This window comes from Mesocricetus auratus, unplaced genomic scaffold, assembly GCF_017639785.1.
Source record: "Mesocricetus auratus isolate SY011 unplaced genomic scaffold, BCM_Maur_2.0 Super-Scaffold_100004, whole genome shotgun sequence".
Taxonomy (NCBI): Eukaryota; Metazoa; Chordata; class Mammalia; order Rodentia; family Cricetidae; genus Mesocricetus; species Mesocricetus auratus.
Genome location: NW_024429189.1, coordinates 93,001,090 through 93,024,853, shown reverse-complemented (window position 1 = coordinate 93,024,853; position 23,764 = coordinate 93,001,090). Strand labels below are relative to the sequence as shown.

At 40.8% G+C, this 23,764-nt stretch overlaps 1 protein-coding gene across 1 annotated transcript in view; it reads left to right on the top strand.

The window, feature by feature from the left end:
- Window positions 1–23,764, top strand: part of Atp8b4 (ATPase phospholipid transporting 8B4 (putative)) — a 177,856-nt gene that overhangs the window by 71,217 nt on the left and 82,875 nt on the right. Inside the window, exons 9-12 of the mRNA XM_021226305.2 lie at window positions 2,689–2,771; window positions 14,595–14,753; window positions 19,199–19,287; window positions 20,693–20,889. Of these exons, the coding sequence (XP_021081964.2) occupies window positions 2,689–2,771; window positions 14,595–14,753; window positions 19,199–19,287; window positions 20,693–20,889 (528 nt within the window). The remainder of the gene's footprint in view (window positions 1–2,688; window positions 2,772–14,594; window positions 14,754–19,198; window positions 19,288–20,692; window positions 20,890–23,764) is intronic.

Sequence of the window (23,764 nt, the reverse complement as noted above, 5' to 3'; positions counted from 1 at the left end):
CAGTCGTTTTGAAGCAGTTTTTCTCTTGAATTTATTTGGAAAATACCAACTTTTCCCTTTAGTGTAGTTTCTTCCAAAAACACTTTGTTAAACATGTGAACATGAATAATCTCACACTAGGACCATTCAGTGAGGTTCCTTTTAGGGTTTTTGTTTGTTTTAATTTCATTTTCTAAGGAAAATGAGAGGGTGGGAATCAAGGTTCCTGAGAAGAAAGACTGGGACAGCTTTAAAAGGCAAACGAAGGCACAGAGAGAGAGACAAGAGAGATGAATATGATACAGTTTTGATGTTGGCTTTGAGAGTCCGGCTACTGACCACTTAGCAGTTATGTGTCAAAGATTCTGCTGTTTGACTGACACTGACTGCTCACTATAGGTACTATCTCTGTATGTGTGAGACTTAGGCGGTGTGTTATAGAATACTGATGTGTGTATTGGATGAGACCTTATGCACAACACGAAGCCAAGGCTCACACAGCCAGGTAGCTTGCCAGACAGCAGAGGCACACCGTTTAGCCAGTGCCTTTCAAGTCCTTGCCATGATGAGATACTGGAGCAGTGCAGCCTGTGTGACCCAGGGGACAGGTTCAGGCCCAGCTAAAGCGGTGCTGAGAGGAGAATGGGTAGCACTGAAGTAAGTCATTCATGCGCCAAGAGAGAACAAATTTCAAGTTGTCCACTCCATCTCAAGAATCTAGAAAACAGCAAAATAAATCCCAAATTGAGAGCAAAACCCAACAAACTATAGGACAAAATGAAACAATGGGACATGGTTGGTTCTCTGAAAACATCATTTAGTCCACAAACTTCAGTCAAGGCTAACAAAGAGCAAGGAGAGAGACACAGCTTAGCGATATCCTTAGCAAATGGGGAATTGACAACACATCCTGAAAACGGCAGCCGAATCATGAAGACATACTACAAACAGCTATACATACACACATTTGACAACTTAGACGAAGTGGACCAGTCCTCAAAAGCCATACCATGCACTCAATATGAAACAGAAAACTCGAATAGCCTTATAAGTAATAAGGAAACAGAATTCAAATGTAAGGAATAAAACTCTAAGAAATTTAGGCAAAAACATAGGAGAAAGACTTTGAATTTTGGCTGGTCAAAGAATTGGACATAAGAGTTATTACAGGGAGTGGGGACTTAGTTCAGTACTAGAGCGCTCCCTTAAGTAGCACAAGGCCCTGGGCTGGTTTCTCCAGAGACACACACACACACACACACACACACACACACACACACACACACAGAGAGAGAGAGAGAGAGAGTAGAGAGAGAGAGAGAGAGAGAGAGAGAGAGAGAGAGAGAGAGAGAGAGAGAGAGAGAGAGAACTTGACTTGAATTATCTTGAATACATACAAATGCTCTAAGACTTACAAACAAGCAGCCCTCGTTGGAAAACAGGCAAATGACATTAATAGACCGTTGGGTAAAGAGATCACACAAGCAGAGGACAAGCACACGGAAGGGTACTCAACATCATTAGTGACATAAAAGTTAGTCCACAATGGTGTTAGACAGGCCTGTAAGGATGGCTAACACCAGCACGGTGACTGTTCCAAAGCTGGCAAGGATTTGGAGTAGCAGAACCCCCTCACCTTATGGGAGGGAGCACAAAGTTCAGTACTCATTTTGGGAAAATAATTTGTCAGTTTCTTAAAAACTAAACGCAAAATTACCACATAACTCAGCAATTTCAAACTGGACTGTTATTCATAGGATATAAATGAAATAAATTAGATGAGAACTTACATTTATATAAACTCCATAGCTAATATTTAGTGCACATGCATTTCTTACATCAGACGAGAAACAACTTGGATATCTTCCAAGTGAATGGGGAAACAAAACAGGGCATCGTGGAATACTGCTCAGTAACCAAAAGGAACAACTTATTAATCAACGACTGGGCTGATTCTTCAGATCTGTGCCAAGCAAAACCAGTTAGTTCTAAAGGTTACATGGTTTCACTGGAAACAGACTGGTGTTTTCTGAAGAGGGAGTGAGGGAAGAATTCTGAGGAAGCTGGTATGGCACTCCTTTTACCACAGTGTAGGAGTGGTGGCCATATGGGCCCTGCCGGCCCTTAGTAGTAGAGTGCTATGTAATACGTGTGGGCTGTTGATGAGAAGAACAGCTCTCTGGGATCTACCCAGCATGCTGCTTGTGCCATTCAACACCCAAGAGTTGCTTGGATTGAAAATCTCAGAAAAAGAAGGCTGCATTCTTTTCACCATTAAAATTTCAGCTACCGTAAAAGTGGCCACGGCTATCTTTTGCAAACAAAACTTCACAGATAGCAGATGTTGGAGTGATACTGGCCTCCTTTTGGCAATGGTGTTTCTAGTTCCAAAGTGTTTTATAACTCATATAGGATGTGTGAGTAGGTTCGGATGAGACCATATTTCTTCCCTTCTGTGTTCTTTTGAATGCAAATGCAAAGCAGATCTCTGTGTTGTTACACAGATGTGCTGTGGGTGGAATGCCAGAGCCGGAATCCCGAGACGCCAGTTGCTTTGCTGAGATGGTGTGCAGGGTGTTAGCGACATTGAAAGCCAGGTTCTGTGGGTCTCCTCAGTTAGGTTTTGTGTGCGCCCCCACACAATAGCTTTAGTAAGAAGCTGTTGGATTGTTGTGTATAAAAATTCATGTCATCTCTTTCATGTAACAGGGAAACAAACCTAAAAGTTCGTCAAGCGCTTCCTGTCACCTCAGAACTTGGAGCAGATATTAGCAGCCTTGCAAAGTTTGATGGTAAGTGCTTTGAATAGTCAAAAAAACCAAAACCAAAAACAAAAAAAACCCTAAAAGCCAGAAGGCAGTGTAACAGCAAATTATCTTTATCTGAGATCCCGCTACCTTTCTTTCTTTCTTTCTTTCTTTCTTTCTTTCTTTCTTTCTTTCTTTCTTTCTTCCTTCCTTCCTTCCTTCCTTCCTTCCTTCCTTCCTTTCTTTCTTTCTTTCTTCCTTCCTTCCTTCCTTCCTTTCTTTCTTTCTTTCTTTCTTCCTTCCTCTTACTGTTGGGTGAACATAAAATTCTGCAGGCATTAATAACTGTCATTTGTGGTCAAGCTAAAGGCAAGTATGACTTTATTAAGCCACCACCTAACTTATCATCATGTCTTCTTTTGTGGATCTCATTCTCTTCTAGCCCTCAGAGCCCTTCTTTTGGTAACCTTTGGCTTCCTGGAGCTAGGCACAAACTTGCTGAGGGTGAATAGGTTGACATTTTAGTTCCAGTCCTAGGTCTAGATTTTCATCCAATGGCTCTGTAACAAAACCAGCGCTTAGATGATGACTCATGAAGACAGGCCTCCCTTCATACACACTTCTGTATTTTGCATAGTGCATACTGTTTTGAAATGAATAAGTGTTCAATGAGAGTCTCCAAGTTACAGTCATCCATCAGTTGACTTAATGTCGTCATCGTCGTCATCGTCATCATCATCATCATCATCATTATCATCATCATCTTTTTCAACCCAGACCTATTTCTTCAGCAGGTCCTTGCTTCTACGTTTCTGGATGTATCTTGTGTCAACACTATTTTCTTAAGATCCATGTAAACATCTAGATATAACCAGCCCTAGATAGTTGTATTTTATGGTTCTATGACCACAACGGGATTCCTTTAAAAGTAAAGGAAAAAAGACACTAGATGTAGTTTAATGCATCATACTAAGGTTTAATCTTTACTGCCACTTCTTACTAGTCTTTTGCATTACTCACTTGTAAGTTTGGTTTTGGATATAATTATTTCCATGTAGGTTGGTTTGATTTATCAGAGTCTTATGAACTTAAGTCTATCCTTCCGAAATGTTTTCTTTGGAGTTTACTGAGAGATAATGATGATACAGGGTCTTGGCAATGCCCCTTGAGTTAAAGGCCAGGCAAGTTTATAATGTGAATCTTCTCTAGCACACATTTCAGAATATATATGGTCTACGCTTGGCATTTGCTTGTAAATTTTGCCTGGATTATGTTAATATTTTAATCTCTCTTAAATGACTGTTGTTGTAATAAATGTTTATAGAAAAATATTCTTCCAAATTAAGATTAAATTTAGAAGAGTAGCCAGGAAACTTTGAATAGCTCAAGAAATATTTTGATTAGATTAAAACAAATTACAAATTTTCTAACCAAGTAATTTTTTTCAATGAAATGTTACTGTTATGTGAATCCAAGAAAAGTAAATTGTGTTCACAAATCAAAATACTTCTTATAATTCTGTGTTGACTATTTATAGAGCCCTAAAAGGGCAACTTAAATATAATTTACCATTATTCACTTCTTCCGTGGCAGAAGTGCCTTTCTATGTCTGTCAGCCTATAATGAGGTATAAATCTGACAGTTTTAGTTTTCTTATCCAGAAAGTATAAAATGATTGTTTTAACTATTTCGTTCCTTCACATAGATTTTGGTGTAGTAGCCTAGACTACAATGCTGTCACAAGCGACCCTGAAATCTCAGTGGTATGAATACAGTAAATGTCTTTTCCTGCTCATGTTGATGCTGATGTGGGCGGGGTGGATGGCCCCATTTTGTAGCCATGGATCTTGGACTAAGGGTGAAGGTGAGGTGAATGAGATGCAGTCCCTTTTATTTACTCTTCTTCTTATATTTCATGACCCAAGTGCTACTGTAAGTAATATTAGGAAGTGACAAATGTGGCTATTTGTTGAGCAGTGCCTGACATGACCACCTTGACTGTCAAGCTTGCCACATCTAACCCCAGCATTTTAGGATTTTTGAAGAGAAAATGACCTCTCCCCAGGTCAGAGGCCACACCTCCACTTCCCTCTGGGACTTCAGTCTCCAGTGTTGCAGGGCCCACATGGAGCTCCTGCCCCCTCAAGCCAGAGGTCATATATCCTCTTTCCATTAGCATCCTAACCCTGCTGTCTCAGGATCTGTGCAGAGTTCCTGCCAACCACTCAGGTCAGAGACCATATCCCTGTTGTCTCCTGCACCCAAACCCTACTATCTGCAGGCCCAGCCCTTCCATCCAGGCACCCCCTCTCTGCTAACTCAAGCAAGTGCCTGCTGCTGAGGTCAGCAGTCTCGGTATAACTCTGCCTAGTTAGAATCACCTCAGCCATCTCACATTCAGATCAGGACTAAGTAACCTCAGTTGATCTTAAAACTTCAACTAACTGATTCAGAACCAGCTAAGCCCCAGAAACAGCAAGCAAAAATGTAACACAGGTGCATCAGAAACCCATACCAAAAAGCTACAGCTGATGAAAGATGTGTAAGCCAATACAGAAAAACCAAGATTAGAATGGGGGGGACGGCTCAATGGGTAGAGTGCTTGCTGCACAAACATGCCTGGGGGTTAGATCCTTAGAACCCACGTAAAATCCAGATGGGAGTGGTGGCCCACATTAATCCCCGCATGTGGGAGACAGAAACAAGGCATTCTGGGAGAAAGCTGGCCAGCCAGATTAACTGAACTCGTGAGCTCTGGATTCAGCAGGGACTCTGCTAAACAGTGTACAAGTTGGAGCAATCTCCGTCCTTCACTGCCATGCACACAAACATGCACCTGAACATACATGAGCAAACATACGCTCACGCACAGTAAACGCCCATGACCCCAAATAAAAGCTGTCCAGACAAAACTCCAGAAAAATAATTGAAAAGAAAGTTATGTTCTAAGAATTCACAGAGGGCTTGGATAAACTCTGGTAGGAATTTAAAGAAGGCTGACTATGAAAGTGCTGAATGAATTCCAAAAAGCATACACACAAACAGATGCTGTGATTAGGAAGTCAATTCAGGATATGAGAATAAAATTCAATGAAGAGATGGAATTGCTGAAAAAAACCCAAAATGAAATTAAGCTGGAAATGAAGAATTCCACAAGTGAAAGAGAGTGTAGTGGGAAGGTTCACTAAGGTATCCCGAGGACAGGAGAGCGTCAGGCCCGAAGGACTGAGAATTGATTACCCAAAGAAAATGAATCCTTAGCCAGGAAGCACCTAGAAGTCTCCCACACAGCACAGACTATTGCCATCACTCTGGGCTGCCAGCCAGCACCAGACAGTAAAACCCTCGAGCTGAAGACACCTCATAGATTTGTTTATAGAACTTAGAAAAATGGAGCTGGAATGGAAGGTTTTGGAAGGTGCTGTGTAGCAAGTTTGTGGGGAAAAATCATCAGTGATCTTACCCAGTTGTCGATTATGTGTGCAACGATACTCACCTGTCCAGAAACACATGCCCACTGATACGAGAGCATTCTGGGGGCTACCAATAACTTACTGGCTTAAGTTGAGATCTGCTGAATTGGAAGAAATCCATGCTTGGGGCTGTAAACCTGGCTGGAAGTTAGGGAGGTCACTGACTCTGGAGTGAATCTGCTGCCAGAAAATTGGAATGTAGTTAAGCTGTCTCCTGAACATCTGTTTAAGCCGATAGACTAGTGCAACCCTCAGCCTCTTCCAGCAGCGAGTGACTCTCAAATCTGGGAGTCAACTGACCAAAGTGCTGAGGATAACTGCCTACTGAGTGCTCAGCACCAAACAGGACATCTGTGTCACCCCCTTCAAATTTCAAGAGCATTGCTGAAGAGAGGGAGGAGAGACTGGGAGAGTCAGAGGCCAGGGAGGAGTGCTGTGAAACACTTCCTTTTGGAAGTGACCTGGCTGTTGTAAACATGAATGGACACCTGCACAAGACCTTTAGGTGTGCAGAAAAGGCAATCATCAACATGGAGAGGGGTAATCAGGAAGAAGGGGTCAGGAGGAGTATTAGAGGTGTCAGAAAACTCAAATCCCCACCCCTGTTCTTAGGGAAGTTTCCACTGAGGGCAGCAAGTTCAGAATTTGTCCATTCATTCATTCTTTTGTTCATTTAGTCCTTTGGCAAATGTGTATTTCTTATAGTGCTAAAGAGTGTGGAGACAGTGGTTAATAGAACCCAGGCACTGCATTCACAAAGCTCAAGGCACAGTAGAGAAGACAGACTTGTACTAGGGTCTTCCCAAAGAAGCCTTTAGCTGGGTGATTGCTAACATTCTCAGGCCCTCAACATGATGTTGATATACAGGAACAAGCACTCACTGTATATTGTATTAAATACATGTATCTGAGCCTGGTATATGTGTATGTGTGCAGGTGTGTGTGTGTTTGTATATACATTGGGTGTTTTTCTCTATTTATCTCCCTCCCATTTTTTTTGTAGACAGAGTCTTTTATTGAGTCAATTGGGTAGACTAGCAGGCCAACGAACCCCAGGTGTTGGTTTCTACTTCGAAGCACAGGGATTATACAGTTACATGATACCATGCCTGTTTTTTGGGGGGGTTGGGATGGGGGTGCCAGAAATCCTAACTCAGATCCACTTTCTTAATTGTTATTTTTATTTCTAATTTTTTAATTTTATATGCATTGGTATTTGAACTGCATGTCTTTGTGAAGGCGTTGGATTCACAACTGGAACTTGAGTTACATACAGTTGTGAGCTGCCATGTGGGTGCTGGGAATTGAACCTGGGCCCTCTGGAAGAGCAGCCAATGCTTAACTGCTGAGCTTTTCTCCAGCCCCCAGATCCATATTCTTGTGCAATAAGTGCTTTAACCTTTGAGCCATCTCCCAGCTCCATCTTTGTAGTCTTTGAAGGAAAAATTGTCACTAGCTCCTATTTGTGGATAGGGAACCCGAGATCCAGGTAAATAGAATGGTCCCTATGTCATGTGACTGTTAAGCAGAGGAATCCAAATACAAACCAAAGACTGATGGAAAACCCTGTCCTAAGAAGGACCAACAGAGGACTGTGTGCCACAGCCTAGCTTCTGAGAGGATGCAAAATGTTTCAAATTAAGGTAAGCTGAAAAGAACAAAACTAATTATAAGAAATCAAGGCCATCCAAGATGATGTCATCATATGTTTTAAAAAGTATCAAAGTTCTTAGCCATGTAGAATTCCATCAGGATCAAGAATTTAGAGGCACTGTCCAAACTAGTCTACCTGAGACAGGAGCAGGTTTCAGTAGGTGAATCTGTTTATTTGAAGAGTTCCTATACAAATAAATATTTTTTTCTATTTAAAATGTCTGAAAAAATCAATATGTAGTCAAACCTTATAAGAAAAAATAACTTGATCAAATATTATAATAAATACAAAACTGATTGGGTTAGATGAGGTTTTTCATGTTAAGTCTTATGGGAATCAAACAACATTTATACCTGGAAATATTTGTCAATTACACATTTGTAAACCAGATATTTTTGTGCCTTGGGGAAATCCCCTAATATACACGTGTTCAAGAATCTTTTGTATATTGTTACTGACTGGACTGTGGTATGTGTTTTGCAATGAGTGACACGTTTACATATTTTGTGTGACTGTTAATACCCGTCTGAACCAAGGAAGGATTGAGTCTTTAGTTAGGAATCTTTGTATATTTTGTGGTCTTTTCCTAAAGAATAGCATGTGTGTAATTAAAACAAAGAAAAATGACTTCTCTTCTTGACTAAAATTAGCAACTAAGTAAGAAAGTAAGTAAGTAAATGGGCTTGGTTAGCACCTTGCAACTACAGAATTTACCAGATAACTCTTCCACTCAAATGGATGGAAGCACAGTCTAACACAGCACAGCTGATACATGGGATTCCATTAAAAATATGAAGAATCATTTCTGTTTGACTGGTGATGCTAACATGGTCTTTGTGGTGGTAATGTTGGGTAGCTGCTGGCCTACTATTAAGAAAGTTTTGCTGGGGCTTGGTTTCCAAGAACTTAAACAGAATCCCTTGGCTTTAGAAACTATGAAGATGGCATCTTCTTCTTTTCTTCCTTCCTTCCTTCCTTCCTTCCTTCCTTCCTTCCTTCCTTCCTTTCTTTCTTTCTTTCTTTCTTTCTTCTTTTTTCTTTTTTTTTTCAAGACAAGGGTTCTCTGTGTAGATTTGGAGCCTGTCCTGACACTTACTCTGTAGACCAGGCTGCTGTCTCTGTCTCTGTCTCTGTCTCTGTCTCTGTCTCTGTCTCTCTCTCTCTCTCTGTAAGGAATGAAATAGTCATCTCAGGCGTTAGCACAGCAATAGTTGGGCAATCACGTGCCTAAACATCAAGAAGTTCTTAGCTAGTGAAATTCTTGACCAGAGATGATGGCGCCTTGTCCAGTGCCAAGCCTATCCTATGGAAGAGTTGCTGTGTGGACAATCAAAAATATCACTAATAATATGTAGAAAGAAGTAAAGCTATCATTATAAAATGAACAAACTACTAAGTGTTTTCACGTCTTTTCTCTTCAGAGGGGCAATGAGATTAACTACCTTGATTATGTTTACACTTAATCATTGAGATGATCCCCATTACCCTCCAGATTGTATCATTTCCAACTAAGATGACCATGTGAGAAATGATTCTATTTTTCTCAAATGGTTTTCTTATCCTTTCCAGCCACTTATTGTCTCTTCGTCTAATAGAATTAGAAAGAAGAAAGCAAGGTCCCAAGAGAGGCAGCCTCTCTTGGTTCTTATGCTTTGTGGGTGGGGAATAGTTTTGCTTATTTTTGATGTGCTTTAAGGTGCCTGCCTGTTTTCATCATTCTCTTTGGCTTCTATTACAGTTAGGTCATACAAAGATATTTGGCATTCAAATCCCCATTTTCATGATTCCTGTCAAAACATACCTATCTTTTCATTTATCATAGATTTGCTGTAATACCTATGTCATCTCCCAACCTCTTTCCTTCTGAAAGAAAATTATGTGTTTCACCTGCATGTATATAGGAGTCCCATGTATGCAGCTGGAGCCCTTAGATGCAGAAGAAGTCATCAGAAACTGGAGCTATAGCTGCTGTGAGAGTGCAGAGAACAGAACATGTGTCCTCTGCAAGAGCAGCAAGTGCTCTTAGCCATGGACACATCTGTCCAGCCCCACAGTCCCTCTCTTGAAACCATTTTCCCCAACTGTCTCTCTAACAAATATTTTTATGATTTTATTTTGTATCCAGTATGGCAAGTTGTGGGAATAGACAGAGATGAGGGCAGTGTTTTCCACAAAGGAAACTGGGAATGCATTTGGAGAGAGTAGAAGAGAAATGGGAGCATTTATGTTTTATGCCAATGGAGCCGAGAAAGGGGAAATAGCATTTTTATCTGTTAAAAATACTTTGGCATTGTTCCCAATGTTTTGTTGTGATGGAACCTTGTGTTTAGTATTTGGAGCACAGGGGCCAAACTCTTGGGAAACTGTGCTGGGGATTTCTTGGTCTTCAGGGGCTCATATAGAACTTGGCCCTATAGTCCCTGGCAGAAAAGCACCATCAATATGAGGCCAGATGTGGCCACGTGTTCTTGTTGTGCATAGTGAGCCAAAACGTTCAAGGTTGAATTTACCTCCTTGTCAACCTTTGTTAATGACAATGAAAATGATCAAACGAATTGTTATTGTTAAGTAACATGGATCATGTTGTTTTTGCCCAGATCACATTGTTTTTTGAGCAGTGGCTAAATTTGAAGTTTGGGAAATTGAGTATTAGGTGAGGAAATTGGAATAAATTTTAAGGGCTTCTGTCAGCCTGTTACTTGTGCAGGTTTTGCTGGTGAAACCCACTCAATTCAAGGTTATATGAAATTCAGAAATGAAAATTATTGGTCAAGGAAAAGATAATCAAAAAATCTGAGAATGTAGAAAAAACTCTGGGACCACAATGTAGTTTTTTAAAGAACTTGAGCCAGTTGAAACTTATTTTAATTTACTTTTGTTTTTTCCTTTTTTTAAAATTTAAATTAGAAACAAGCTTGTTTTACATGTCAATCCCAGTTTACTCTCCCTCCCCTCCTCCCCTGCCCCACATCAACCCCCTATCCTATCCACTTTCTGCTCCCCAGAGAAGGTGAGGCCTTCCATGGGGGATCTTCAAAGTCTGTCATATCATTTGGAGCAGGGCCTAGAATCTCCCCCATGTGTTTAGGCTGAGAGAGTATCCCTCTATGTGGAGTGGGCTCATATATCAGGGAAAAAATACTGATCCACTACCAAAGGCCCCATAGATTGCTCAGGCCTCCAAAACATATCCATGTTCAGGGGATCTGGGTAGGTCCTATGCTGGTTTCCCAGCTATAAGTCTGGGGTCCATGAGCTCCCCCTTGCTCAGGTCAACTGTTTCTGTGGGTTTCTCCAGCCTGGTCTTGACCCCGTTGCTCATCACTCCTCCCTCTCTGCAGCTATATTTAAGAGTTCAGCTCAGTGTTTAGCTGTGGGTGTCTGCTTCTGTTTCCATCAGCTACTGGATGAAGGCTCTAGAATGGCATATAAGGTAGTCATCAATCTCGTTATCAGGGAAGGGCATTTAAGGTAGCCTCTCTACTATTGCTTCGATTGTTAGTTGGGATCATCCTTGTAGATCTCTGGACATTTCCCTAGTGCCATATTTCTCTTTAAACTTGTAATGGCTCCCTCTATTATGGTATCTCTTTTCTTGCTTTCATCTATTCTTTCCCTGACTCAATGTTCCTGCTCTCTCATGTCTTCCTCTTTCTCCTAATTCCCTCTCCCCTCCCCCTCATGCTCCCAATTAGCTCAGGAGATCTTGTCCCTTTACCCTTCTCCGGGAATCTGTGCCTCTCTTGGGGTCCTCCTTGTTTCCTAACTTCTCTGGTGGTGTGGATTGTAGGCTGGTATTCCTTTATTCTATGTCTAAAATCCATATATGAGTGTGTACATATAATGTTTGTTTTTTGTGTCTGGGTTACCTCACTCAGGATGGTTTCTTCTAGTTTCTTCCATTGGCCTGAAAATTATAAGATTCCATTGTTTTTTTTTTTCCACTGAGTAGTACTCCATTGTGTAAATGTACCACATTTTCTCTATCCATTCTTCAGTTGAGAGGCATCTGGCTTGCTTCCAGGTTCTGGCTATTACAAATGATGCTGCTGTGAACATGGTTGAATGGAAGTCCTTTTTGTATCAATGTGCATCTTTTGGGTATATGCCAGAGAGTAGAATTGCTGGATTTTGTGGTAGACTGATTCCCATTTTCCTGAGTACCGCCATACCAATTTCCAAAGTGGCTGTATGAGTTTGCACTTCTGCCAGCAGTGGAGGAGTGTTCCCCTTTCTCCACATCCTCTCCAGCATAAACTGTCATAGGTGTTTTTGATTTTAGCTATTCTGACAGGAGCAAGATAGTATCTCAGAATTGTTTTGATTTGCATTTCACTGATGGCTAAGGATGTTGATCACTTTATGTGTCTTTCAGCCATTTTAGATTCCTCTACTGAAAATTCTCTATTTAGTTCTGTACCCCACTTTTTAATTGGATTGTTTGGTGTTTTGGTGACTAGTTTCTTGAGTTCTTTGTATATTTTGGAGATCAGCCTTCTGTCAGATGTGGGGTTGGTGAATATCTTTTCCCAATCTGTGGGCTGCCTTTTTGTCTTGTTGACTGTGTCCTTTGCCTTACAAAAGCTTCTTAGTTTCAGGAGGTCCCACTTATTACTTGTCAATTTCAGTGTCTGTGCTACTGGTATTATGTTCAGGAAGTGGTCTCCTGTACCAACTTGTTCAAGGGTACCACCTACTTTCTTTTCCAGATCCATTTGGACTTAAGTTTTGTTCATGGATATGGATATATCTGTAGTCTTCTACATGCCAGCATCCAGTTATCCCAGCACCTCCTCCCCTGCCCCCCCACCTTTCTGCTCCCAGGGAGGGTGGGGCATTCCATGGGGGATCTTCAAAGTCTGTCATATCACTTGGAGCAGGTTCTAGACCCTCCCCAGTGTGTCTAGGCTGAGGAGTATCCCTCTATGTGGAGTGGCCTCCCAAAGTCCATTTGTGTACTAGGGACAAATTTATTTTTAAATAAACAAATAAGATACAAAGAAAGCTAATTACAATTTAGTTACTTGGTCTAAGAAACAACTTTACAGATTGTTTGCCTCAGTGAAAGGCAGGCTAGCAGGCTCTCCTTATCACTGGCTGCCTGGGAAGGCCCACAGAATGACCAAATGGAGGTCTTTTCTTTTCTAACTAGGAAATGGTGAGGAGAGATTAGAGAAGGTGTCAATTTTGATTTTGAAATATGACCAGCCTGACTGGTCAGGCTCCTTGATTCATAGATGCAGCTGTGGCTATAGTTTGAAAAGGAAACCAGCATTCTAGGAAGGGAAGAAACCCTTGCAAGAAATCTCTTCAGCATCAGAAGGCAGCTTAGAGAAAGGATGGGCCCCTTTTGCTATGCTTTAGATCTTAAGTCTTAGATGAAGACACAATACCCAGCTCCATGTTCCCGTGTGGTGGTAGAACTTTAAGATTCATGACCTAGAGGGGGGATCAAGTCATTAGTGGTGTGTCCTTGAAGAGGACTGTAGTAGAATTGAATCACTTTTTACACACTCCTACTATAATTTACCACCACAGACTCAAAATATTTGGACTAATTGATTTTGAACAGAAATCTCCAAAGCTATGAACCAAACCACAATTTATTTATTTATTTATTTGGTCTCAGGTTTTCAGTACAGCGATAAAAAGTTGACCAAGATAGCACTGTATAGAACTCCTGGGTTAGCTGGTCCCCTTACCCAATGCTGAAGATTGACTCCTCCCCTTTTATTTTTCCAAACTGCCCTTTTGGCTTCTGGTTTTAAAACGTGCTTTTGTTGCTTCTAAGACAGTAAACTTTCAGGGTGCTAGCTAATCTTACTTTAGATTCTAACCTGGGCTCAGCTGCTCCCACCCACCCTCCCCATTTATCTTTTCCCTTCCTTTCTTTCCCTAGCACTGTTTTCTCATGTCTTTGTACTCATTATTTCTAAAAATGTAGCAATTTGTCTGTGGTCCAAATGTATATGATTTCAATAGTTACATTCTATGAAGTGTCCACAAAAATCATTTCTATTTCTTCCACCTAGAAATCTCCTACCCTGACTGTGTATGTTCTGTTTGAAATAACGGGATGAATCAATTTCATATGAGCATGCCCTTACTTGTAATTAAAAACAAACCCAAACACCAAAGACTGGAAACATTTTCTGGCTAGTTGGAGCAAGTTATGTGCTGCCTTTAAGAGTCCACAGAACTCTGAATCAAATCAAGATAAGAGGCATAGGGTACCTGAAAGGAATCTCAACACATGGGGCAAAACAAGACTCAGGTTTCTTTGGGGTGTGATTTACTAGGATCCCAAATCCTTGCCATTAATATAGAAAACTGATTAACTTTTGTTGTGAAACCCAAACGGTGACATCTTAACACATCCGGCAGTTTACAGTAAGTAAAATGAAAAATGCGGACATTTATCATTTTGTACTTGTAAAAAGTCATTTTAATATATCCCAAGAGTAAAAATAGGTAATTTGAAATATTTTTAAGGGAAAAAATCTTACGGCTCTAGTGTGCTCTGATCTTATTGGTCAGAATTGACAATCCTGCTTAGAAATATTTGATGGATTTCCATTTTTGCATGTTGAAGTTTACTTTCTCCCAGCACAAATCCTGCATGTGTGACAGCATACATTCTAAAATGGAAGGGCAATGCATCAGCAGTTGGGTGGTCAAGTAGTGCTGTGAGCATCTGAAGTGAGTTTGCAGTGGGTCTAAAGAGGCTTGCTTCTTTTCCAGGGACTGTCATCTGTGAGGCACCTAACAACAAATTAGACAAGTTCTCTGGAGTCCTCTCTTGGAAGGACAGCAAGCACACCCTCAGCAACCAGAAGATAATCCTGAGAGGCTGTGTCCTGAGGAACACCAGCTGGTGCTTTGGAATGGTTCTTTTTGCAGGTACAGTGTATAAGCCAGGGCCGTCTCTGCCCTGTCCCTTCCTACAGTCACTTCAGTGTTGTTAATGGTTCTTTATGGATGTGGACAGGCACAGTTTTTTATTGAATTCAAGTGCTGGCTTTTGAGTTTACCCCAGAGGGTGGTAAACTAGAGGAGACAGCAGTGCTCTGAGTATAATCCACATGGCCCCAGCATGTGGTAACCACTGATACCTTGAATTTATTCTTAAGGATGCTGAATCCTTCAATATCTGGTGCTGCTTACACATCACTGCTCAGTCTCTTTCTTTAGTCCTATCATATGCATCTGTTAGTGTATGTAATAACCTGCCCTTAAAACCAATGATAGATATGAAAAAGGGCCTCGACCTCAGAATGCAGCTCACACTGTTTGTCATTAGGAAAGGTCAGGAGGCTCTTTTGAGAGTAATCATTCTATTTATTACCAGGGCAGATGGGTCTGAAGGCTGTGCTTGATGGGACTAGGATGAATGGATGGATGGATGGATGGAAAATGGTGCCTTTTTTCTTCTTTCTTTTTGTTTAAAACTCACATTCAATTTATCAGACCTCTGTCTCCTCCCTCTACTCCTCCCAGCCCCTTCTCCCAGATCCAATGCTCCCCATTTCCCTTCAGAAAAGAGAAGGCCTCCCAGGGGTATCAGCTGAACATGGCATAACAAGATGCAGTGAGACTAAGCACAAACACTCATATCAAGGCTGGACCAGGGAACCCAATAGGAGGAAAAGGGTCCCAAGAGCAGGCAAAAGAGTCAAAGACACCCCCCAACACCCACTGTTAGGATTCCCACAAAACCCCAAACTAAACAACCATTGCACGTATGTAGAGGATTTGCAATTTCTGCTTCACATCTCTGTGAGCTCCTGTGAGCCTTGCTTAGTTGATTCTGTAGGTTGTGTTCTTCTGGTGGCCTTGATCCCTCTGGATCCTGCAATCCTTCCACCCCCTCTTCTGTGGGGTCCCCTAATCTCAGCCTAAAGTTTATCTGTGAATCTCTCTGCATCTGCTCCCATCAGTTGCCAGAGGAAGCCTCTCTGATGATGACTGGGCGAGGCACCGACCTATGAGTATAGCAGAACACCATTGGCAATCATTTCATCGATTTTCCCCACCCCACAAGTCATGTTTGATTCTACCCTAGATCTCTGGACCATCCAGTTTCTGGTTCCAGGCCACACAGACAATGTCCAGCATGTGCTCCCTCTTGTAGCATGTCAAGTTAGACCAGCCACTGGTTGGTCATTCCCATAAGCTCTGAGCTGCAATTGCCCTAGCACATTTTGCAGGAAAGATAAGTTGTGGGTTTTGAGGTTGGGCTGATGTCTCAGTCCCAACACTGGGAGCCTAGCCTGGTTACAGAACATGGCTGATTCAGGCTCCATATCCTCCATTACTAAGAGTCTTCACTAGGGTCACCCTCATGGGTTCCAGGAAGTTTCCACTGCACTAGGTTTCCATATCACCCCCTATGTACCCACTTATTCCAGTATCTTTCCCCATACCCCTTCCCATTCCCCCTCCTGATTGTACCCCTTCTTTTTCCATCCTCAACTGCCCCTATTCCCTCACAAAATCTATTTCCACTTCCCAAGGAGATCCATGTGTCCTACTAGAGTTCTCCTAGTTACTCAGCTTCTCTGGGTCATGGATTGTAGCATGATTGTCCATTAACAGCTAATATCCACTTATAAGTGAGTACATATTATGTTTGTCTTTCTGGGTTTGGGTTGCCTCACTCAGGGTGATTTTTTCTAGTTACATCCATTTGTCAGCAAGTTTCATGATGTCATTTTTTTAAATAGCTGAGTAATACTCCATTGTGTAAATGTACCACATTTTCTTTATCCATTCTTCAGTTGAGGGACGTGTAGGCTATTTCCAGTTTTTGGCTATTATGAATAAAGCCTCTATGAACATAGATGAGCAAGCATCCCTGTGGTAGAATGGGGGTCTTTTGCCTACCCAACATTTTTGCTTTATTATTATTTTTTATCTCTGTGAGTCTGAGGTAGCACTCTCCTTCTCAGGAACAATGGCACAAGTAGACAAAGCTATCCATATTGTACTCATGGCTTCATTTTCTCGCCCTTGATTAAAAAAATCCTGTCTATTGTGACACCAAATTAAGATGTGTTTTGTGTCTGCTGATTATATGTGTAATTGAAATTGGATTATTTTTCTTAGTTGACTTTACTTAAAACAACAAATGCTCATTAAAGACTCAATGTGTTCCAAAGCCAGGAAAAGTCCTTCTCATGGCTTCTAAATACCCTCAGCTGTGGGTGTGAGCCTTGTTTCCTTCTCAGGGCATTACCATGTGTAGAGACTCAGAAAACCTCTAAATAAAGCAGAATTAGGTTTTTGTCTGAGACGGAACCTAGTTTCATGTTTCTTTCATCAGATTTTTTTCATTAGTGAGGTAAATCTAAGGTTATTTATGTCATATTTCCATCTTTCAAGCAGAGAAAAAGCCAAGTTTACCCATATATTTCTTTTACTTTAAGCTAAAAGTATGGGAATTCAAACCGGTCTCCCCAATCTGAAGGTCTCCTGTAAACAGTCTCTTGTTTTGATCCCTGTAATCACTGAAGTGGAGATGCCTCATCCTATGGATGGGCTGTCATTTAAAAAAAATTATTACATTTGTGCAGGATGACTAGTTCAAGGCTCTAGTTCAACTGAGTCACATTATGTGTGCTAAGACAGCTGCTGAGAGCCACTCTTGAGAGCCCTTGAGGGGTCGAGGTTTTCATAAGAATGTCTCTGTGGGAAAGCCATTTTATGCGAATGGAAGGAGTGAGTTGAATAGAGGTCCACAGACTAGGGAAGAGGCAGATGTGGGGGCAGACCAGACAGAGAATCCTTACTCAGAGACTTCTAGGCTTCCCCCCACCCCTTGACTTTGGGAAAGCCTTTTCTGAGCTTAGATTTATTGACTAATACAAACAAAAATGAAAAGTTAGGGGAGTGGAAGGAAGCAGAGAGTATAAGGATGGCAAGCCATGGGCCAAGGCCGGATAAGTGAGACCCAAAACCTCCAGAGTTCTGATGGGGAGCAGACAGCACAGGAGATGCTCATGGGAATGTGACTGGGATGTGGGAGCATCTGGACTGTGCAGACATTGTGGTTTATGTATAAAAGTTTGGTCTTTATCTCAGGAGCTTGGGGGAAATCATCAAGAGTGTTTACGGGGCAGAATATATATTAAACATTTTAAATAAATAATGGGAAGAATGGACTTTTACCTATAGTACATTTAACGTCTGTAAATGGACAATAGGTCCTGAAATGAGTGCGCAATTGGGGTGTGAGGTGCAGTGACATATTAATTAGTATTCAGGATAGAGCAGATGCGGGGAAGCAAAGGTATTAGGCATTTCTAAAATTGAAACTTTTATTTTACAAAGAATTTTTAAGTAAAATTCACATGCCAAATTAACCAAACCAAAAGTCAATAAATCTCTGTCTACTTATATGTGGTTAGAAAAGCCACTGGAAGCAGTGGAACCTGGTAATGAGGCTTTTGCACTTAGGAGATGATGGTGTTTTTTAGAGCAAGATAAGGACTGTGGAAATAGAGATGATGGAATGTCAGATTTTTCTTAGAAAGTTGAATCTAGAAGCTTTACTGACCAACTTTAAAGGTGGGAATGAAGCTTGTTATCAACGATGATTCTTTTTTGTTATTGTTATATTCTGTGTTCAAGCAATCATTTCAATTTCCTGTATTTATTAAGATTTGCTTTGAGTCCTAATTGATGATTATTTTAGAGACTAGACCATGGGTTGCTGAGAAAGTGTGGATTCTGCACTGTGGAGATGGAATATTCTGTAGACATTCGTTAAGTCCATTTGATCTATGATGCCATTTAATTCAGACATTCCTCTATTTTTGTTTGTTTAACAGCTGAGCCATCTCTCCAGTCCTATTTATATTTTGTCAGAATGGTCTGTCAATTGGTAAGATCAGGGGAATTAAGCTCATCTATTACTATTGGACTGAGCTTAATCCGTAACTCTACATGTTGAGTTTTTTTTTTTTTAACAAAATGGGATGTTTTGTGTTTAGGACATGTATGTTTAAAATTACAGCATTCTCTTTTTGGGTTTTTCCTTTTAATCAATATAAAATGACTTTCTTTATCTTTTCTCACTAGTTTGGATTTGAAGTTTATTTTGTCAGACATTAGAATAGGTAACACCTAGTTGTTTTATAGGTTCCTTTAACCCTAAATCAGTTTCTGTCTTTTGTGGTAGGTTTGTTTCTGAAATGCAGAAAACAGACGATGCCAGCTTTTTGAGCCAGTCTACTAGTCTGTGCCTTTTGAATGGGAGAATTTATAACATTCAGAGTTATTGTTGAAAGGTATGTATTGATTCCTGCTATTAGATTGATTTTTTCAAAACTGTTCATTTTTTATAGGTCCTGACACTAAACTAATGCAGAACAGTGGTAAGACAAAGTTTAAAAGGACGAGCATTGACAGACTGATGAATACCCTAGTCCTATGGGTAAGTCTCTGACAGGTTGGTGAGTGCTCTTGTGTTGTGGATGAGCCATTAGGAGGTTGTCAATTTCTCTAGTAGTCTGGGTGAGTCAATGTCAGGTTGAGTAGCAGTCTAGTACTTTGGGAGCGCCACTGGCAAGCTTATGAGTGCTCTGGTACTATGGATGCATCACTGTGATTGAATTAGGCAATGCCACTTGTCCTTGCTATATTAATATATTTAATTTGTTTTTCATTTTCAAGACACTTCATTTGTGTCCTTCATCTTCTAGATTGTGGGTATGACTTCATTGTCTCTCTGACGGATGAACTTCTAGAATGTTTGTTTTTCTAATTCCGATAGTAACGGTGATGTTAAAATCTGGCACACATTTTTGCCTTGCCTCCTACTTATTTGAAATATTTCAGCCTCAAAATGTGTACATCACGAGGTGTTTTGGTTCATTCTTCTATTTTTTTTATCTGTGTGTAAGGTTTTGTGGACAGATCTACAGCTAAGAGTTGTGACAAGTATGAGATGGTGAAGGGAACATCAGTCAGGGTATTAGTTGCTTATCTTGTTGCTGTCATCAAACACCTGACAAAATCCATTTAAAAGAAGAATTTAGCTTGGTTCACAGCGCTGGGTTTGCAGTCAGTCATGGTGGTGAAGGTGTGGCAGCAGGAGGCAGTTGGTTACATTGACTAGGTCATGATAGAGTCACAGTGAAAGCATGGCAGCAGGAGCAGGAGGCAGCTGGTCACATGGCACCTGCAGTTAGGGAGCAGAGAGAGACGGATGCTAGTGGTCAGCTTGCTTTATCCTTTCAACAGTCTGGGAACACCTGCTGGTGGAGTGTGCTGCCCACATGTGAGTGGGTGGGTCTTCCCTCTTCAATTAATCTAGTCTAGATCATTCTTTATGGACTTGCCTACAGGCTTGTTTCCGTGGTGATTCTAAAGTCCATCAAACTGTCAATTGAGGTGAACCATTACAGTAATTGCAGATGGACAACAGATGTAAAATGGGGCCTTCTAGAGCACTGAGGGCACACAGCCTTCTGGGCTTCAAGCATTGAAGCAAGTGATTTGTCACAGAGTAAGGATGTGTAGCTGCCCATGTGACAGGGATCAATCTACAGCACAGTCTTTTCTGTGCTTATTCTTTTGTTTTTAATCTGTGGATAACTGTATCTTCCCTAGAGAGAGTTGGTGGGGGAAATTAAGTAAGAAAATGTATGTCAGATATTTAGCCATATGAATTTTATTCACATGCTTAATTGTAAGTAAGGAAAGGCTTATGTAACTTGGTTTTCAAATGACAATTTCTTATGGAAAATTAACTTGTCATTAGATTGTGTTGGTTTGACTAATTTAGGGGTCATGTTAACCTTAACTAGACTTCTATAATGCTTCTATTCTTGTTTCAGATATTTGGATTTCTGGTATGCCTGGGAATTATTCTTGCAGTAGGAAATTCAATCTGGGAAAGTGAAGTTGGAGACCAGTTCAGAATTTTCCTCTTTTGGAGAGAAGTCAAGAAGAGCTCCTTGTTTTCAGGGTTCTTAATGTTCTGGTCATACGTTATCATCCTCAACACACTTGTGCCCATTTCGTTATATGTGAGGTGAGACGAGAGCTTATACTACAGAGAAACTGTTTCATCGTTCACCCTGTGTCTGATCTGCTACATGTGGTAGAATGAGGTGACTTAGCTCTTTAATTTTGTTTAACCTGAACTCTTTTTCTTCTTCTTATTTCACTCCTGCCTCCTCTCTCTCCCTCTCTCTCTGCTCCAGACAAATCCTGCCATCCCCTGCTTTTTAACTTTTAGTAGGTGCTGGGGATGGAATGCACATCTTCATGCTTGCACAACAAGCTCGTTACTGACTGAGGCATCTCTCCAGCCCCGACTTGTACTTTGATGCCTTATGTACAAACACAATTTCATGTATCTATATACATCCTAGGAATCCACAGATGAGAGTAAGTGTGGTTGTCTTTCTGGGACTGCCTTAATTAACATCATACTATCATCTCCATCTTCACCCATATTCCTGTAAACAACATAACTTCATCTTTATGGCCCTGAACCCTTTTTTTGAATCACAGTAAATACATTTTATTTTCTCCTTGCTGAGTAAGGTTTCTTAGGGATGCATTTCTTTGGAACATGTAAACTATGCTACAAGCTCATGTAATCTGATCAATAAAATTGAGCTGGTCTAAGGTAAGAAAAAGAAAACCTGGGATATTTTGAGATGTGGCCTCCCTGTCATTGGTCTATCTCAGGTACCAGGATACAGGTACTGTTCTACCATTCACTAGATCTGTATTGTTGGGAAAATTACCTTATTATTGGCAGCCATTATAAATACAGAAAGGACTCAAAATAAGTAGGTGGTTGTACCCGACCATTGTTAGGTAAGTATGGTTCATCTTTCCCACTATCCTGATCTACAGTGTATAGATTTAGTCCCACAGAGTGATATTAAAATAGTCTGTCATGGTCTGTATCTGCCTTCATCTTTCTCATGTGTGCATTCTCTCTTTCACTCTCTATGAGTGTATGTTTGCTCTCTGTGTATGTGTTCTCTTTCTCCAAACATATGTGTGTTTTCCTGTCTGCTTCCCTCTCTCCTTTCTCCATATGTGTATGTGTGTGAATGAGTGTGTTCAATAAGGTGTAGATAAGTCGACCTGAGACGTTCTCTATCCCAGTTCTTCCAAGACTGAGCCAGAGAGTCCCAGAGATCCTGGAGCCAAGATAGGACTTGCTTGTCACTCCTTGCCATCAGTACGTTAATAACATACAAAGCCCTGAATCTCCACTAATTATGACTAACCTCTCTTTTCTCTTTCCAAAAGCTGAGTTTCAATGAAACAAGGGAGGTTAAAGAACAAAATTCACTCTTGTTTTGGATAGAGGTCAGGAAACTGAAATGTCAAGCTATGGGAAATTGACTTGAAGTAGAGGCGTGTGGCCACAACACCACAAATTACTCTGGGCCTTCTGGAGCTGTGGGTAGCCTGGGTTCTGTGTGATCTGTACTCTACTGGCTCATTTCGATACTGAGAACCTCTTATGATTGAGCCTCATTATAAAGCCTGGAGTAAATGCTGCTCTTTGTCAGAAAAGCTATGATCAGCTTTGCACTTTCCTTTTATGTCCTCAAAACCAATGCGACAGTGGTGTATCACCTGCACATGTGCACAGTGCCTTACCATCTGCACAGACACAGCTTATGTCCTTGTGGAGGGCACATGACTCTTCGTACTTTCTTTTTTTGTACAGCTATGATATTTTTCATTTACTGTTTTAAAAGATTTCTTTTTTCAACAAAAGAAACCATGGCTAGATTCTCACGTTAGCATTGCTTTTACTTTTAGTGTGTAGTTAGTTGTTAACAACATCAACAAAAACACATTTATAGTATTAGAAGCCCAGGTTTTGGTCTTGGTATTGCTAATACTATCCCTGGCCTTTGCAAAAGTACTTGGCTTCTTTTTGTCTTGTGCTTGTCAAATGTGTTGCTCTATAAAATGAAGGCATTAAGAATAATTGATTTCTGAATTCCTTTCTATTCAAATAATAGCACCTACCTTTAGATACCATTGTATATGTTTGCATTCACACATGTTTGATGTTGGCACAGCACTTCATTGCTTTCACTATTTTCATTACTTCCTTCTGCATCACTTTTTATGATTTCAAAACCACTCTCTGGTGCTCTATAATGTAACGTGAATATGAGGCCTTGCCACATTCCATGGATGGCTTTGTTTCCTTTTAAATGTTTTGCATAAGGAGTTTCACATACTTTATCTAATTTATGGGTCCCCCAAATCTTCTCAAATAGCTCTTGCTGAAATGGGGAGTTGACTGGTTCAGGATTACATAGCTAATTATACAAGCTAATTATACAGTCAGAATGAAGTTCTAAATCCTCATGACTGACTTACACCTTGTTTTCCCTCTGTCCCTGGGACTGGTGAAGATGAAAAGCTGAGGTTTCTCTCTCGACCAGTAACTGTGATCTCAACCTGAGGGAAAAGCGTTCCAAGAAATTTCAGGCTGTATGGTCCTAAATGCTTACACACTATGATCTAGGAAGAGACAACTGCCAGGAGTCTCTGTCATGAGGGCCGAAGGCCTTCTACAAAAGCCCCATTAGGTTTTTGGATAGGTACAATACATAAACTAATGCCATATGGCAAGAGCTCATGATTCACTTTGAACAGTTAACAGTTCCAGGTGAGCAAAGACATTTATTTTGTAAGATATTTCCATGCTGTCAGTGTGTTTATACATTAAGTAAGGCCTAGCCATAAGGTGTGTGTGTGTTGTGTGTGTGTTGTGTGTGTTGTGTGTGTTGTGTGTGTGTGTGTGTGTATGTGTCTGTCTGTCTGTCAGTGAAGGAAAGGGCTACATGTTGTACTGTAACCCTCCTAAACCCTCTTTTCTTGAGCAAAGAGGAGAACCATCGTCTCTACAGGCTATA